The sequence below is a fragment of the Leiobunum rupestre genome, chromosome 5 (assembly GCF_980474605.1).
Source record: "Leiobunum rupestre chromosome 5, qqLeiRupe1.1.hap1, whole genome shotgun sequence".
Taxonomy (NCBI): domain Eukaryota; kingdom Metazoa; phylum Arthropoda; class Arachnida; order Opiliones; family Sclerosomatidae; genus Leiobunum; species Leiobunum rupestre.
Genome location: NC_143388.1, coordinates 31,347,208 through 31,363,064, shown reverse-complemented (window position 1 = coordinate 31,363,064; position 15,857 = coordinate 31,347,208). Strand labels below are relative to the sequence as shown.

The 15,857-nt window shown below is 39.1% G+C and overlaps 2 protein-coding genes across 2 annotated transcripts; one reads left to right on the top strand and one right to left on the bottom strand.

Moving 5' to 3' along the window:
- Positions 1 to 1,231: 1,231 nt before the first annotated feature.
- LOC149944140 (RNA helicase aquarius) lies at positions 1,232 to 8,313 on the bottom strand. Its single transcript, XM_090175889.1, has 2 exons — positions 4,607 to 8,313; positions 1,232 to 1,994 (listed from the first exon to the last, which is right to left on the bottom strand). The coding sequence occupies exons 1-2, from the start codon at positions 8,204 to 8,206 to the stop codon at positions 1,281 to 1,283; spliced, it is 4,314 nt and encodes a 1,437-aa protein (XP_090032015.1). The 5' UTR covers positions 8,207 to 8,313; the 3' UTR covers positions 1,232 to 1,280.
- LOC149944139 (mitochondrial-processing peptidase subunit alpha) lies at positions 8,301 to 10,874 on the top strand. The gene is made up of 11 exons (XM_090175890.1): positions 8,301 to 8,452; positions 8,664 to 8,890; positions 8,955 to 9,034; positions 9,103 to 9,288; positions 9,352 to 9,444; positions 9,502 to 9,783; positions 9,844 to 10,055; positions 10,121 to 10,211; positions 10,279 to 10,341; positions 10,402 to 10,546; positions 10,606 to 10,874. Exons 1-11 carry the CDS (start codon positions 8,400 to 8,402, stop codon positions 10,779 to 10,781), a joined length of 1,608 nt encoding a protein of 535 aa, XP_090032016.1. The 5' UTR covers positions 8,301 to 8,399; the 3' UTR covers positions 10,782 to 10,874.
- Positions 10,875 to 15,857: the final 4,983 nt, after the last annotated feature.

Here is a 15,857-nt window from a genome sequence, read left to right as displayed (position 1 = left end):
TTCCATTATTTCCACAAGCACTATATAAACAATACCTTGCGGGTCCTAATACTTCTTGGCGATTTCCTGGGAGGATGATTTATTTATTGTGGTGAGATCATGGATAGATTTTAGAGGATCGGTAAAAAGCCTGGTTTTTAGCCCCCGTAAACCAATCACACTAAGGGAGTCGTCCAAGGTTATTTGAAAAAAAAACAAGTATCGGTCTACATTACGCCCGACTTTGAACAAAATTGGCAATAAACACCTCGGGTACTCTCCTTGTAAGAGTGGACGATACTGTTCGAAAAAAGAAAAAAGATAAACATGAAGTACATTTTTACGCCAAAAGGTATTTTTTCACGTTTTTATAGATTAAATATGATATACTAAATATCGGTTGATAGTTTTTATTGAATTAAAAAACCAAAATTAAAAATTACTAAAATATAAAGCGCCAAAAATTACGTAACAATATCAACCGCATTAGATTGCCATTTTGAAATTTTAAGATCACGTGGTACAAACGACCTTGCAAGACTCCCTCGGAGTCTCTCGAGCTGATTGATACGCGGGGAGAAATCAAATGCACTGTGGATGGGTATCGAAAACCTGTCCTCTTAATTTACTGTCCATGGTGAGATGTACGAGTAAGAAGGCTGACATGAGAGTTGAATCGCCAGTATTCTTTGTGAGAGCACGCCATCTATTTTAAACAAATTGAATTGAATTTTTTTTAATAGATGGCGCACTCCTGCGTGGATTAGTAGCGATTCAACTCTCACTCACGGCATCCTTCTAGCTTGCCCGTTTTCCTTGAGATTACCGGATAGCACAGTGGTTCTAGTCTCATTTCTATTTCTATGACAGCAATAGCGAAGAATCACTTTTTGACGATTGCAAGGTCGTATTTAATATATTTGGAGATAGATGGCGGTATATCATTATTCGCAAAATTCAAATATCAGAATACGCCATTTGCGAATTATGCATGGGATCCGGCAAATTGGCTTAAAATTGAAATTTCGTAACGCAACCATAAACATAGAATGAAATTGACGAGGGCCTACTAAATTTAAGGCAAGTATTCGCGACCGTAACGAGTCTAGGTGTCGTAACGGCGCTACCTCAGAGTAGCGCCTATGAGGTAGCGCCTGCTACAGACAAATTAAAAAGTTATAAGTACGTTCAGTTTCGTAGCTTGCATGGGTGGAATCCGGCGCGGATATCATGGTGTGCTACTAGACAAATAATTATTAAAAAATCATTCTTTAATCATTAAAAAATTACACGCAATGAGATTAATCTTCATCGCTCCAAATGGATCCTTCTTCGATGGGAATGGCCAACTCGGCCAATTCATCGTCTTGTTCCTCATCGCTGGAGCCCTTGACTTCGTCTTCCTCCATGGGCGCGCTGGGTTGGGCGTCAGGGACCTCCGCGTTGGGATCTGGAATGGGTTTGGTAGCTTGAATATGGGCCTTCATAACCTCCACTTTCCCGTTGTACAGTTCGTAGACAAAGTTCATCATTTGGGGCATGTCGCGAATCGCAACGCTGTTCTCGCCCATTAGGTCGTTCGGACGGTCGCGCTCTTGGAACGTCTCGTACGGAAGTACTTGCAACACCGAGGAACGTTTCATGAGAGTGGTGAAGGTATTGGCTAGTTCGAAACAGTTCTTGAACAAGGAGATGCGAGCGAAGACGTACAAGCCCAATCTGGCTCGGGACATGGCTACCACCAAACGCCTCACGTCTCGTAGATGACCGACAGCCTTGGTTCGAACCAGAGAGAGTAGAATGTAGTCGTTCTGTTGTCCCTGATACTTGTCAACAGTCGTGATCTTGTGGGGACGGCCAACCAGAGGGTTATCGGCGCACCTTTTGTTAATGACGTCTCGAATGAGATGCTTCTGACCGTTGTACGTCGTTAGAATGGAGATTTTCTCGGCTGGGTAACCCAATAACCTCATGTACATAAAAGTACCAACCACGAATTCAGCTTCCGCTAGATTCTACAAAAGAAAGTCAATTATTAAATTGCCCTAATTACTGAAATGAAAAGTAACATAACAGAAACTGATTTATTAATGTTTATGATAGTCTGTAATGGCGCGATTGTGGAAGTTTTGATGGTATCAAAATACGCAAATTTTGAAAACGAAGCGTATCCTGTTCTTAAAGGCCGACTACATAAATCTTCGGTTTACTCTGTCTTTCACTGGAAGTAGGCTGACTGCATGGCACATGTGTTTTGCAGTAAGCCTACTTCCAGTGAAAGACAGAGTAAACCGAAAATTTATGTAGTCGGCCTTTAATAGCAAAAGTGACAATTCCTATAATTATAATACAGGGTTCATACAATATTTCAAAAACCATTTTCCCTGATATTTCCAGGTCTTCCAGAGTAGTTTTGAATATTTTCCAGGTGTACTTTTTAAAACAATAGGGGTCTCTAAAATGTTAAAAGCATTACTGTTACACTTTCTAATATAATCAAGATTGAACGTATGAATTGCACATAATTTGGAGTTCTCATCATTATTTTCCCTGATTTCCCTGACAGGGTTTCCACAAAATTTTGATATTCAAATTCCCTGACCATTTAAAAAGATTTTCCCTGACATTTTAAGGCCAAAGTTTTATTTTAAATTTGACTTTTATCAGAAGTTAATAAATTTTAATGAACTTATATTTCAGTAAAGAGGTTATTGCAATGTTGAAAAAATTTGCCAAACTTTCAAGGAAATAAATGATAATCATAGAATTTGTCATAGATCTGGTCTAAAATATAACCTTAAAAAAGTGCCAAGATAAAATTTAATTCCTTGACTTTTCCCTGACTTTTTACAAATTTTAAAAATTCCCTGACATTTCCCTGACTTTTTAGGTCCATTCTTAAATTCCCTGACTTTTCCCTGACGTGTGGCAACCCTGCCTGATTTTTCAGGAAAAATTTCATTTTCCCTGACTTTTTGCTTTAAATAAATTTCACTGATATTTCCAGGTTTCACTGATTTCCATGTTTGTATGAACCCTATAATATAATTAATTCAGAGTGTTAAAGTTCATATGCATTCCAATGCTAAAGATTTACTGGACGCTGCTATCGAGATAGACCACATAGAAGAATAGGCTAGGATGGACGATGTGCACTTATTGTTTGGTTCTTTCGTGTTTTGATGGATGGCGGTAGCGTTTCCGTCGATTGTCAAAAAACTCATTAAGCCTTCTCCAGTAGGGGTGTGCGTCCCTGTTGTTAATTAGTCCATGGAGCAGAGTACTCGAACTCGATTCGAGTTAAGCGAGTGTTCGCACACCCATGGACTAATTAATTAGTCCATGTCTGCTTGAAACTTGATAAGAATTGTCCAGAAACTCGATAAACTATCGAGTTTAAAATTTGTCCAAGGTTAAACTCGATAAAAACTCGTTAAGCAGTTTTCGTATTACCGAGTTTTAGGGCTATTAGTTTTAGTTCGAGTACTCGGATCAAAAATGGAAAAACTCGCCGAGCTTTCGTTCTTATCGAGATTCAAAAATATTACGTCATAACTCTCTACCAATCAGGGCTCACAAAAAACATGTGACATATTTCGAATTTTGAATTGCCATGTGATGTTTAACAGCTAGCATTGGCTGTGTCGTTTTAAGTTTTACCATAAGTTAATGATACCTCTAAGTAGACAAATAAGCCCTTTCAAGGTGGAATCTTTGTCCAGAAAATGTGATGTCAAATCTTGTCTCTCCGATTCCCGCGACAATGAAAGATTTGAAAAATATCTCGGACCCAGCGCCGCTGTGCGGTTGAGAATGAAACTATTTTGGGCTGAGAGAAATAAACCAATAGCAAAAAAACGTTCTTTGGCCTCTGTGGGGGGAATGAATTTTCTAAGGGAATACCGAAATTTACCTCTTTTGGGGAAGTTCAAGCTAGCCTTGCACCAAACAGGATTAAAGAAACGTAAGCTTCGGCAGTTCCAAGTGTATGTTAAGGCTACTTTGATACACAGTACGGGGAGACATAGGTCGATTTGGACAAGCATATCCGCCATAGGCAGCATAGCCCTTTGTCTACTGAGAGGTATCATTAACTTATGGTTTTACTTTTGGTTTCAGAAATAAAATAAAATACTACGCGAACTCCGTACATTGTCATTTCGTCATTTGACTAATTTCTGATTAATTTAATTAGAAAATAAAAAGTTAAGCACTGAAGAATCTCCAGTGCTTCCTTAGTACTCGAAGCTCTCACCAGGCGACACTGTTTCTACTTTTGTACTTCATTCCCTCCCCAATGAATACCCTCCCTCCTCCCCTCGCAACTTTTACTTCACGTGTAACGTTCATTACAAAAACGATTACATTGATACACTTTTGGTAATTAGGTAACTTTTGATAATAGTCAATGTTATGTTCCAAATTATTTTTACTTTTAATAGCTTATCAATTGACCTTGGCCGATTTTAAAATGCTTAACACCAATCGCTAGGAGAGTTGTCAGTCGTTATCCACGTTGTAATTGATATGATCATTGGCGAAACAGACTATCATTAATCAAATGATAGGAAAGTGTCATACTTCCGTTATTATGTTACTTACGTTGGCAATAATGCAAAATGCTTACTTGGTAAAAGTACGGGTTGGGTTCCGATTCACCAATTCCGTTGTAGTCGTCGACTTGTACCAGCTGATAGTCGTACTGGAAGCCCGGATTAGCCGATTTGTACTCGTCCCATTGCAACACGTGTGGAAGATCCCCCAAATTCTTATAACGCCAATTGTAAAGTTTGCAAATGCTGGGCCTGGATCGTCCCTGGGCATCCAACTGCACCGTCGGCACTCCCAGCCGCACGAAACGGGTGAAGAGCGACTGTTCCATGTTGCTATACTTCTGGAAGGCCATATTTTTGATTACGGGCGGAAGTTGATGGTGGTCTCCGATCATGATCCACCTCTTCAGGCGATTGTAACCGTCCTGGGGATTCTGCAACAGGAGAGGAATGAAGGTTTCGATTTCGAGAATTTGGGCCGATTCCTCCATCAGGATATTGTCGTACTTGAACCCGAGTTCGACCAACTCTCTTCGTTTGAGGGCGGCGTGCGTGCAAGTCATGGCGATGATTTTTGCCTCTTTGACCAGCAGGTATCTCGAACGATCCAAACCGCTTCTGAGCAACTCGAACGCTCGGAATTCTTCGAGTTGGGTGAAGATATTCTTTATATACCGGAAGCAGCCATCGGCGATTTCCATGTCCTCTTTGTAGGAAGCGCCTTTGAAAAGAGGTTGTGGCGCGTTCTCGAAGAACTTAGTGAATGGGAATTCCTCCTGCACCTTTTGCGGTTCGATGGCGGATTTCCCTTTGGTAACTCGAACTTTGCTTAAGAACTCTTCCCAGCGGGAAAAGACCTGGTAGAGGTAAAAATGGCCCGCTGTTTCGCAGGTGTACGAGACGTCACCGGGAACGTCTAAGCTGGTCTGCAACCGACGAACTTCGTTGAGAAGTTGAAGTCGCTTGGCCAATACGTAATTAACTCTTCCGTATCGACTGAAGTCCTTTTCAGTCTCCAGAGCTTCTTCTCCGTGTCCCAAACGCAGCAAATGGCGTTCGTCTATATCCAAAGCCATAATCTTCTCAAAAAGTTGGTTAAGAGCTTGATTAGAGTGGGTTACTATCAACGTCCTCTGTTCCGGGAAGTTGTGGTAGAGATTGGATATTATCTGCACTGCCACGTCCGTTTTACCCGTTCCGGGTGGCCCCACGACCATGGTCAAACCAAGATTCATTCCGGAGCGAATGGCTTCGACCTGCGTGGGCGTGAACATGACTCCGTTTCGTTTAGGTTGTTCGTAAGGGTAGGGTCCCCGACTGGGTAACTGATGAGGTTTGACTATTATTTCTTCTTTGGGCGGTTCTTCTCCATTTTCAGCGGTTGTCTGACTCGACGGTGGAACGAAGGTTAATTTGAAGGGTGGGATCACTTCTTTCCCTTCGACACTCTCAAGCCTGATTTTGCATTTTGGAAAACTAGCGAGAAGGTGATCGGCGCTTAGGAAAGTGTCGTTGAAGTCCAAGGTTTTCGTTTGGTTGGGCATTTTCGTGTAGTGGGCCGCGCTCGGATCACCGTATCCCAGAATGATATCGTGTAACCAATCAGGCACGACGCATTCGGTGTTCATTAAATCGCGAATGGTTTCGAGAACCGCTTTGAAGTTGTTCTCCTTCGGTTTTCGTCGCATCAGGATATTGAAGGAATCGTAGACGTCTTCTCCCCCCTGCGACGCGATCAAGTTCGCTTTTTCCATGTCCAATCTGTACTGGTTGCAATCTAAGAGTACCCTGAATGTCCTGTTGTCACCCAGCAGTTCAGGTTTGGGATCGGGACCTTCTTCAATGACTTTGCCACTCTGGTCCAGCATACCCTCAACCTCGCATCCCCGGACGTATATCAATCCAACTTGGGGTATGAATGGTTCGCGGTAACGATATTGGGTACCCGGAGGACAAGATGGTTTGACTGATATAAGAAAACAGACATCGTGTTTTCGCAAGTTTTCCCATTCCGCCTTTACTTCGCGGCGAACATTAAGGTTAATTGTTGTATCAGCTTTCACTCTGGAAGGTTGCTTCTCTCCGATGTTTGGCTTCCCAACCTCAACGACGGCAAAGGCAGTGACTGGCTGTGCCATTCTAGCCCACCCTCCGAACATTGCGTTAGTATCTTCAGACTTCCAAGGCTTCAGGCGACTAACGGAATCTTGTATGTCTTGCCTAATCTCATACGTGGACTCCAAACGGAACAAATGAAAATTTCTCAGCAAATAATCGTGTAATGTTAGAAACTGCAAGTTCAGTTTGGGTAGAGCTAAGCAGCCTTCACCGGTAAAGTATTCGGAGGGAACAATATTTTCGTCCCATATTATTGCTTCAGTTGGATAAAGGGGCATTTCGTTCAAAGCTTCAAGCTGCGATGGTCTTCTCTCGTGTCTGGAAACCAAAATCTCCAAAAGTAAAGGAATGGCGAACAAATCCTTTTCAGTTTTATCGGGAGAGGGTAGAAGGGCCAAAAAGGCAGCAATTTCTTGAAGGGTGGTCTGATCCAAAGATCCAAAGTGTTTTAGCAGACTATCCCTAGTATCTACACTGGCTACGTTGGTCAGAGCAAATCTTCGCAACCCTGGAAACATTTTGAAAGCGGCTTTTTGTAAGGCGGTAATGCTATCATAATGCATTTGCATTGTGTCTTTTTCGGTCAAAGCTTCTCCAGTTTGGTCATTTATCTCAAATAAAGTGTAGAACTTCAACATGTCCAATAATTGGCTGAATAGCTTTCCCTCCTCACGTTTGTATAAGTTGGAAAGTTTACATCGAACCACAAAATGGCACCCATCCAAAATGACATTGAAAAATCGCCTAGTTGGTAGCAAAGCTTCCAAATCCACCATAAGTTCAATGAGCCTTTCGCAGTAATGGACTTTCTCCCAATGACTGACGACTAATACCGGTTGTTTATTCTTGTCAGGTATGGTGTCTAATATGTCAAAAAATTTCTCAATTAGGAGAGCCAAAAACCGCCTCTCAAACTTCACTCTCTCCATATCTTCTTCGCTCAATTTTTTATCCTTTTTCTGAATAGCATTCCAGAATTTCTTTAATTTGGGTGCTCGTCTGAACTCCAAATCCCTTCTTTCAGAAATTAAACAAATCCATATTGGTAATGAGACTAATTTCTGAATTCGTTCTCGAATCAAATCCACTTCTATGCTGTTAAAACTATGAATAAGAAATACTAGAAGCGCCTTCTGTTCACGGATTTTCAACGGATGGTCTTCTTTAAGAACGTAAGTTAATATTTGATTGAAAAGATGAGGAAAATGTTCGGGTTTTTTGATGAAGGTGTCCCAAGCTTCAACACGTTCTCTAAACTTCTCATTTACCATTATAATTATTGAAAGGACATGAGCGACACTAGCACTCTCAGGATCGTAATTTGGCCACAGATAATTCTCCAAATACTGACTGAATTCCAACATCATGATTCTTTTAACCGAGTAATTTGAACCCAAGATTTCTTGCTGGTAAACATTTTCAACGATACTCGCATCATAATCTAACCACGGAGTTTTACTGTGAGGGGCCCAATATTGAGTAGCAAGTTGAGTAATCGCATCAGATTGAATTTGACTCACAGTAGGAGCTTGCGCTATATTTTTTTTGGAACTCATTTTTAAAATATAAACCCTTCGATTTAAATAACTAACATGCCGGTAGTCAAACTTAAAACTGCGACTTAGAGAACTACAAAGGGCGCCCTTTAGTTCAGAATTTGTAGCAGACAAAATCGATTGCCTACAAACGGAGCCCCTGTCGCCATCTAATGTCAGGCCCGTGTAAAATCGGATCAATAAATTCGGGAAAATGGCAGGAGGACGTGCGAACTATATTTCTACAGTTAAAAATATTTTTAAAAGGTAAAATTTTTTAAAATTCTTAAATTTCGAAGTAAATGAATGTATAATAAATGATTTTCTTAAAGAGATATCATGAATTTTTAAAAATAAGGGTATTTTTACCCTCCTTTTATGAATAAAATAGCCTGCTAAACAAGGCTTACGACCACAAATAAATATTGTAATAGCTAATAAGCAGTACTTATATGAAGTTTTTGTTTTGGTTTAACAGATCTTGCAATAAACCGATTCAATTAAGAAGGCTCCGAAGCACCGATTCGTCAAAAATATCACAGAGTGATTTAAATAATGTACCATTAACTGACCCTCTTCCTAACCTATCCCCGCCAGTTTATGCAAAGGTTACTAGTCAACAATCTGAAACAAAAGTTACAACTCTTCCCAACGGTTTAAGAGTGGCATCTCAAAATAAATTTGGGCAGTTTTCCACTGTTGGAGGTATACTTTGAAATAGACATGGTTTTAACTCATTCATTTAAATTGAATTACTTTTAATTATCAGTTGTAATTGACTCTGGATCGAGATATGAAGTAGCCTATCCAAGTGGAATCTCTCATTTTCTAGAGAAATTGGCATTTAACGTAATTTTTGTTTTAATTTATTTAAATTTAAAAATAAAATACAAAAGTAACATTTGTACTTTCTTCAGTCTACTAGCTCTTACAAATCAAAAGATGAAATTTTACAAGAACTAGAGAAACATGGCGGAATATGCGATTGTCAGGGATCTAGGGATACCATGATTTACGCAGCATCTTTAGACACTAGAGGATTAGATCCTGTAATAAAGCTGTTGGCAGACGTGGTCTTACGACCCAAATTAACAGCTGAAGAGGTATATTAAACTATTGAAATAATTCTTAGCAGTTTAATTGAACAATAATTTTTTGTAATTTAGTTGGACCTTGCCCGTCAAACTATACTATTTGAATTAGAAGATTTAGACATGAGACCTGATCAAGAACCCGTCCTCTTTGAAATGATACACGCGGTATTGTTAAATAACCAATTAAGGCTCTAGCTATTAGTAACAATACTTTATTTTCAGGCGGCTTATTTTCAAAACACCCTAGGTTTACCGAAAATTTGTCCCCCTGAAAACGCTACTGTTATAGATAGCAACGTTATATTCCACTACTTGCAAAACTACTATACACCGAATCGAATGGTGGTAGCCGGAGTTGGTGTTGACCACGAAAAATTTGTGGACGTTACGCAAAAGTATTTTCTTGATAAACCAGCAATATGGGAAGAAAATAAGTCTTTACCGCTTAAATATAAAATGGACTCGGATAGCTCTGTTGCGCAGTACACAGGAGGGGAAGTTAAGGTATAAAACAACAAATATTCTTACGATAATAAAACCATTTTGAAACGTAACATCCAACAGATTACGAAAGATTTATCCAACGTTAGTTTGGGCCCCACGCCGATTCCAGAGCTAGCCCATGTTGTCTTAGGATTAGACAGTTGCTCCCATCAAGATCCAGACTTTATACCATTTTGCGTATTAAACATGATGATGGGAGGCGGAGGTTCCTTCTCAGCTGGTGGACCTGGAAAAGGAATGTACACTAGACTTTACACTAACGTTTTAAATAGGTAAATTTTTAATTTAAAATTATACAAATATCCTCAAAATCGAAGTAAAATTTTACAAAACTTAGGTACCATTGGATGTATAACGCTACTGCTTATAATCATGCGTATAATGATTCGGGAATCTTTTGCATTCATGCGAGTGCACACCCCTCACAGGTTCATTTTTTCATTTTACTAACCCAAGTTTATGTACTAATTGACTCTTTAATATTATTATTATTAGTTAAGGGACGTAGTAGAAGTTATTGTTAAAGAATTTACAAACATTACAGGACGGATATCTTCAGTAAGTCATTCAGTTGATAAACTTGTTTGGATATAATTAATTTTGTCTCCGAAATATTAGTCAGAGCTGAATAGGGCTAAAAAACAACTACAGTCAATGTTATTAATGAATCTGGAATCGAGGCCTATTGTTTTTGAAGATATTGGACGTCAAGTATTGGCAACTGGGGAAAGAAAACCACCAGAATTTTTTATTGATGAAATTGGTAATAATCAATTTTCTCTCTCAATGAAACTGAAAACTAATTTATATCCTTTTTTAAAGGAAAAATTAACGAGGAAGATATTCGTAGAGTGGCTCAAAGAATGTTACGAAGCAAACCTTCCATTGCCGCCTTAGGAGAATTGAATGGGTTACCAGCTAAAGATGAAATTGCCTATGGTTTAGTTAATGGAGGAATGTCAAAGGCTGAGAGCAAAAGGTTCTCTCTCTTTCGGTGAGTTTAGTACAATCTCACCTTTGTGGTGAATGTATTTAAAAAAAAAGGATTCATATTTGTAACTAATATACAAATAAAGTTTAGCGAAATAATATTCTGAATTATTTCTTTAATAAATTAAAATGCATGCATACTTCCGTTCAATCATAATTTGTACTTGAGAAAGATTTCGTAATGTATTCCTCAGTTATAATTACGATTGTATGAAATTTATCAGAAATTAAATAAAACACCTGCACGGAAATTAAATTAAACACCTGCACGCGTGAACTTATTTGGCAACTAGCTTTGTGGCTAGAAATGAAACGTAAAAATGGGCCGACATTTGAAAGCGCCACACTGGGAAGAGTTGTACTATTTACATACACAGTAAGAAGACAATATTGAGCTAGCAGAGCCCAAATATAGAAGTATCAGTTCACCCAGTAATAATATAAAATTAATAAAACGTTCCTTTCTTCTAAAAAATGTATTCCCAAAATTTCTTCTTTTGTTTTTAAATTCGCCAGTTTCCATTATGTAATTATGTAAAGGTATTTAAAAATAACTCAAATACAGCCAGCTTTAATGATGTACCTTTTAAGTTTATAGAATACGGAATGTCGGAAACATTGAATTGGGAATAATACTGCTAGAATTACAATTACGATTTCGGTTGCCATGGTTACGTGGGACCAGGGGGCCTATTCTATAAATATTCGAAATCCAATTTTCGATCGAAAACTAGATTTCAAACTTCGAGATCTCGACGAATGGTATTCGGTAAAGATTTCGAATAAGCATAAATCGACATGGTATAGGGCATCGAGATCGAATTCCCATTCGATTTTTTACAGAATTGCCCCCGTTCTGATAAGACTGTACGAAATTCATCTTTATAATTAGGCGGTAGCGCCATCTATATTTTGTTAGGTTATATGGTTATTTGTTAAGTTATATGGCTAAAAATTAAATAATTATTAGCTAACTCACCGTAACTTGAGTTAAAAAGGATCGTGTTGACATAATAAAATTATTTTTAAACAACTTCAAACGTTTGTTTGTTACGAGTAATCATAAATTTCAATTTCGCATCAGATTCGCGAAATAATTCAATTTGAATATAGTTGCCACCACTAGAGACAGATGCCACCACGGTAGAACGATAAAGTTGATAAAGTCTCCTTATTGAACGAAATTAGTCCCGCGCCAGCCAGATTTAGTTGTACCTCTATTTATTTCCAACTCAATGGTCGGAAACGTACTTCCTTCCCAAGTTCCCAGATGAATTTGGAGAGGGGAGTAAAAACCGAGTATCTTTTATTGAAGCGTCCATTAGCTGTTTCATTCGAAGACATCGCCACGCGGCCAAAATAAAAAAAACTCACTACAAAATAATTTTGTTGAGACGCGAACGCGCTATTTTTTCGTTACCATGACGATTATCTGATTTGATTTTTTAATAGATGTACTAAAGTTTATTTTCACTTCCCAACAAAATCATTTTGTTGGGAGCACGTGAATATTTTATTCATTCATAAAAAGTTGCCTTCGCCGAGAAAGATTTTTTATTTCGGCCGCGTGTCGATGTCTATGAATGAAATAGCTAATTGTTGATTTAATAAAATGTCCTTACGCTTGCCCAACTTGTTGAAATGTTGCCCTGGAATAGTTCAGCCAATGCCTAAGAATGAGTTCATAAACTCTTTAGTGGGAGAGAAAACGGATCCACAGCTGAAGCGGGGAAGCAACATTTCAACAAGATAGCCAAGGTTATTTTATAAAAAGAACTATTTACGTGAAGGTATTAAAATTTAATGTTAAATGAAGGGGTCTAAATCGGAAAAATGTCATGGAACATTTTCGTCTTCAAATAATCTGTAGAACCCGTAGACGCTCGGTCCTACCACCATTTAGGGAACACCCTGTATATATACGCTGCTCATTTGGCCGACCCTTGCCGACCAGAATTTTGGCTAAAAGAGTAGTCGGCCAAATGCACCCCACCCGTTTGAACCATTGAGTTGGCAATATACAACTAGAGAGAGATACATAAGAAATCGGGATTTCGCGGGACAAATTCTTCTGTGGTTGTAATCTTTATCATTCGGCGGTGGCGCTTTCTATCTTTTCCAAAAAACTATATTTTTGCAAATATCGTCTGCTTATATACTTTTTGTGCAAGGGTTCACGTGTATCCAAAAGTAAATAGGGGGAGAAAGTCTGGCACTTGGGTCCAACCGTACGACGTCTTATTTGAGGGGTAAAATTTTTTGGCTTCGGAAATGACTTCCCCCTCGCCTCTTTACAGGGACACAAAGGTATCGGTTGTACTCCGCCACGATGAAAAATAGTTCTCTATAAAATACGTGAATATTAAACTTTTGCTTTCGATAATTTGGTTAATTTAGTTCCTAAATAAAGTAGATATATGATAGAAACTAAAATGCGACATTTTAAAAATAATAACACGACTTTTGAAAAGAAATAAACCGTAACTAGAATAACGCTCACTCAAATCGTGGAGAGCGTGGCGCCATCTAAGAGCAGAGATCGGGACTAATTGGTAAATCTACGATGTTAAGGCCTAACAATTTGCAAGTTTAACTGAAATAATAGCTATAACTACGAGCTTTTTTTGTTTATTTTACAATTGATATAGTAATTATTAATTAAAATCAACCGTTATCGAAGGAAATAATGGTCAGCATTTGACAGAGAGACTATTTGAAATCGCGAGGCGGTGACATGGTTGCCAGGGAAATTTTCATCTTGAGCGCGGACCGGAATACCACAAATGCACAACTTCGCGCGTAATGTGCTATCCTTATTGGTTAGAAATATCACGTGATCACTAGCTCTTTAAAAAGGGTGTCAAGCATGGTGGAAGGTAAAATCTGAAGGCAGTGATAGACTTTCTCCCCCTATTTACTTTTGGTGTATCTGAATGGTGATTTGTATTTAGATATTTAAATTACTGGGAAGAAACTCAAAATAACGTTTAATATTCTGATAATAATAATAGAGCCCCCTCTTATATATTTGTTTTGATTGTGCTATATTATAGCATTTTTTGCAAGGAATCTATTGCTGTTAAAATTATTTTTCGGGTTCCAATATTGTCCGCTGCCTTCCTTATCTTTTCACACCTGCGGCGCTGATAATCGCTGATTGTGAAGGGAATAAAGGAAATTGATGGGGTATTAATTTCCGGAAAACAATTTTAACGGCGCCAAATATCATCGCTACGCCACTGACTTGCCTTATAGCCTCAAGCCTTTCCTTTACTAAAGTCGGTCTTTTAACTGGGACTCTAAATATTAAATCATGGCTTCCTTCTATGCCCTATTTCTATTTCTAATTATACACTTATGCATTGAACATTTTTGTTTCTACCGGTATTAACACAACCTTTTGCAGAACATACGGATTATTACTTTTCATACGTGCCTTTCACAAGCTACCGGCACCCAATTCAATTAATCTCCGGGTGGTCACGGAAGCAAAAGTAACCCACCACCCCTTTAAAAATTCGACTAAGGTGTTTTCCCGCTCGTGTTTTCCATAAATGTTTTTGGTTAAAGTGTGTAAAACAAGTACGCCAAGAAGGCAATAATATTATTTCGTGCCCGTATTCCATTTAATCAGGTAGCATAAAATCATGAATTAGTAATAAACCTTAAATTAGAGTGAAATGTCACTTCTGGCCATACACGGCTTCGATAAGTAAGTGCCACACTTTTTAACACTTCTGGCCATACACGGCTTCGATAAGTAAGTGCCACACTTATTTATTACTTCTGGCCAAACGGGGCTTCGATAAGTAAGAGCCACACTTTTTTAACACTTCTGGCCAAACGGGGCTTCGATAAGTAAGTGCCACACTTTTTTAACACTTCTGGCCAAACGGGGCTTCGATAAGTAAGTGCCACACTTTTTTAACACTTCTGGCCATACACGGCTTCGATAAGTAAGTGCCACACTTTTTTAACACTTCTGGCCATACACGGCTTCGATAAGTAAGTGCCACACTTATTTAACACTTCTGGCCGTACCCGGCTTCGATAAGTAAGAGCCACACTTATTTATTACTTCTAGCCAAACAGGGCTTCGACATGTCACACTTATTTATTACTTTCGAATATTAACAAATAGGCTAGGCAAACTTATTCTAAATTGTAACTGAGCTAGTTCCTTCCAAGAGTTATCCTTCGGGATAATTAGATAAACCGGCATTCAGGCCTTGAATTGGACGCAGTAGTTCTTCTGACTGAGCATTGGAGCCTGAATGTGTTTCAAATGCAACTGGCCCCCAAGTAGATTCTTCTGACTGAGCATTAAATGCATCTGGCTCCGAAGTAAAATAATATAACCCCCTATTTACATTATTATTCGATTTTAATCATGGACACTGTATCTCTAACCGGACGGGAAAAGCTGTAGCTTCCACCATACAAAATCACCTGCCGCCTGTAAAAAGGGGGGGGGGGGGGTCAAGAATTTTGAAAGTTTCGGGCTGTCAAGGTCATATAATTCGTCACGTGGTCGACAAAACATTCCGTTTGAAATGGCGGTTTACATTCTTTCGAATGACCTTAACGGCCCTGCGAATCGAGTACGGCCGACTATTTCAGATAATACGAAGTAGGACGCAAACGGACAGTGAGGGGGTACCTCTTTTAGGCTGCTTTTCCCGTCCGGTTAGAGATACAGTGTCCATGTTTTAATGATCCGGCTATTTATTGGCCTTCTTTCACTACTACCAAAGGTGTGCGTTCTATTGAGGCTCGTCTGTTGTAAATTGCGCCAACATATTACTAGTCCTACCCGTCTCACGTTTTTTTTGGGATATTCCCCGTAATATCTCTCACCTTCCCCCTTTCGGTAATAGCGACCTCGACATCCTTTCCTTTTCCCTCGATTGTGTATGCTCTGCCCCCTTACAGCGTCCGGCTCCTCCGCGGTACGCCTATGGTGGCGGCGACTATGATCTTTACCGCGCGGCCTTGTAAACAAAGGACTGGTCTAGTATCCGGCAGGTTCCCTCTCTAGATTCCAAGGTCAATTTGTTTTTGAGCCTTGTTTTTGAAGCACGACA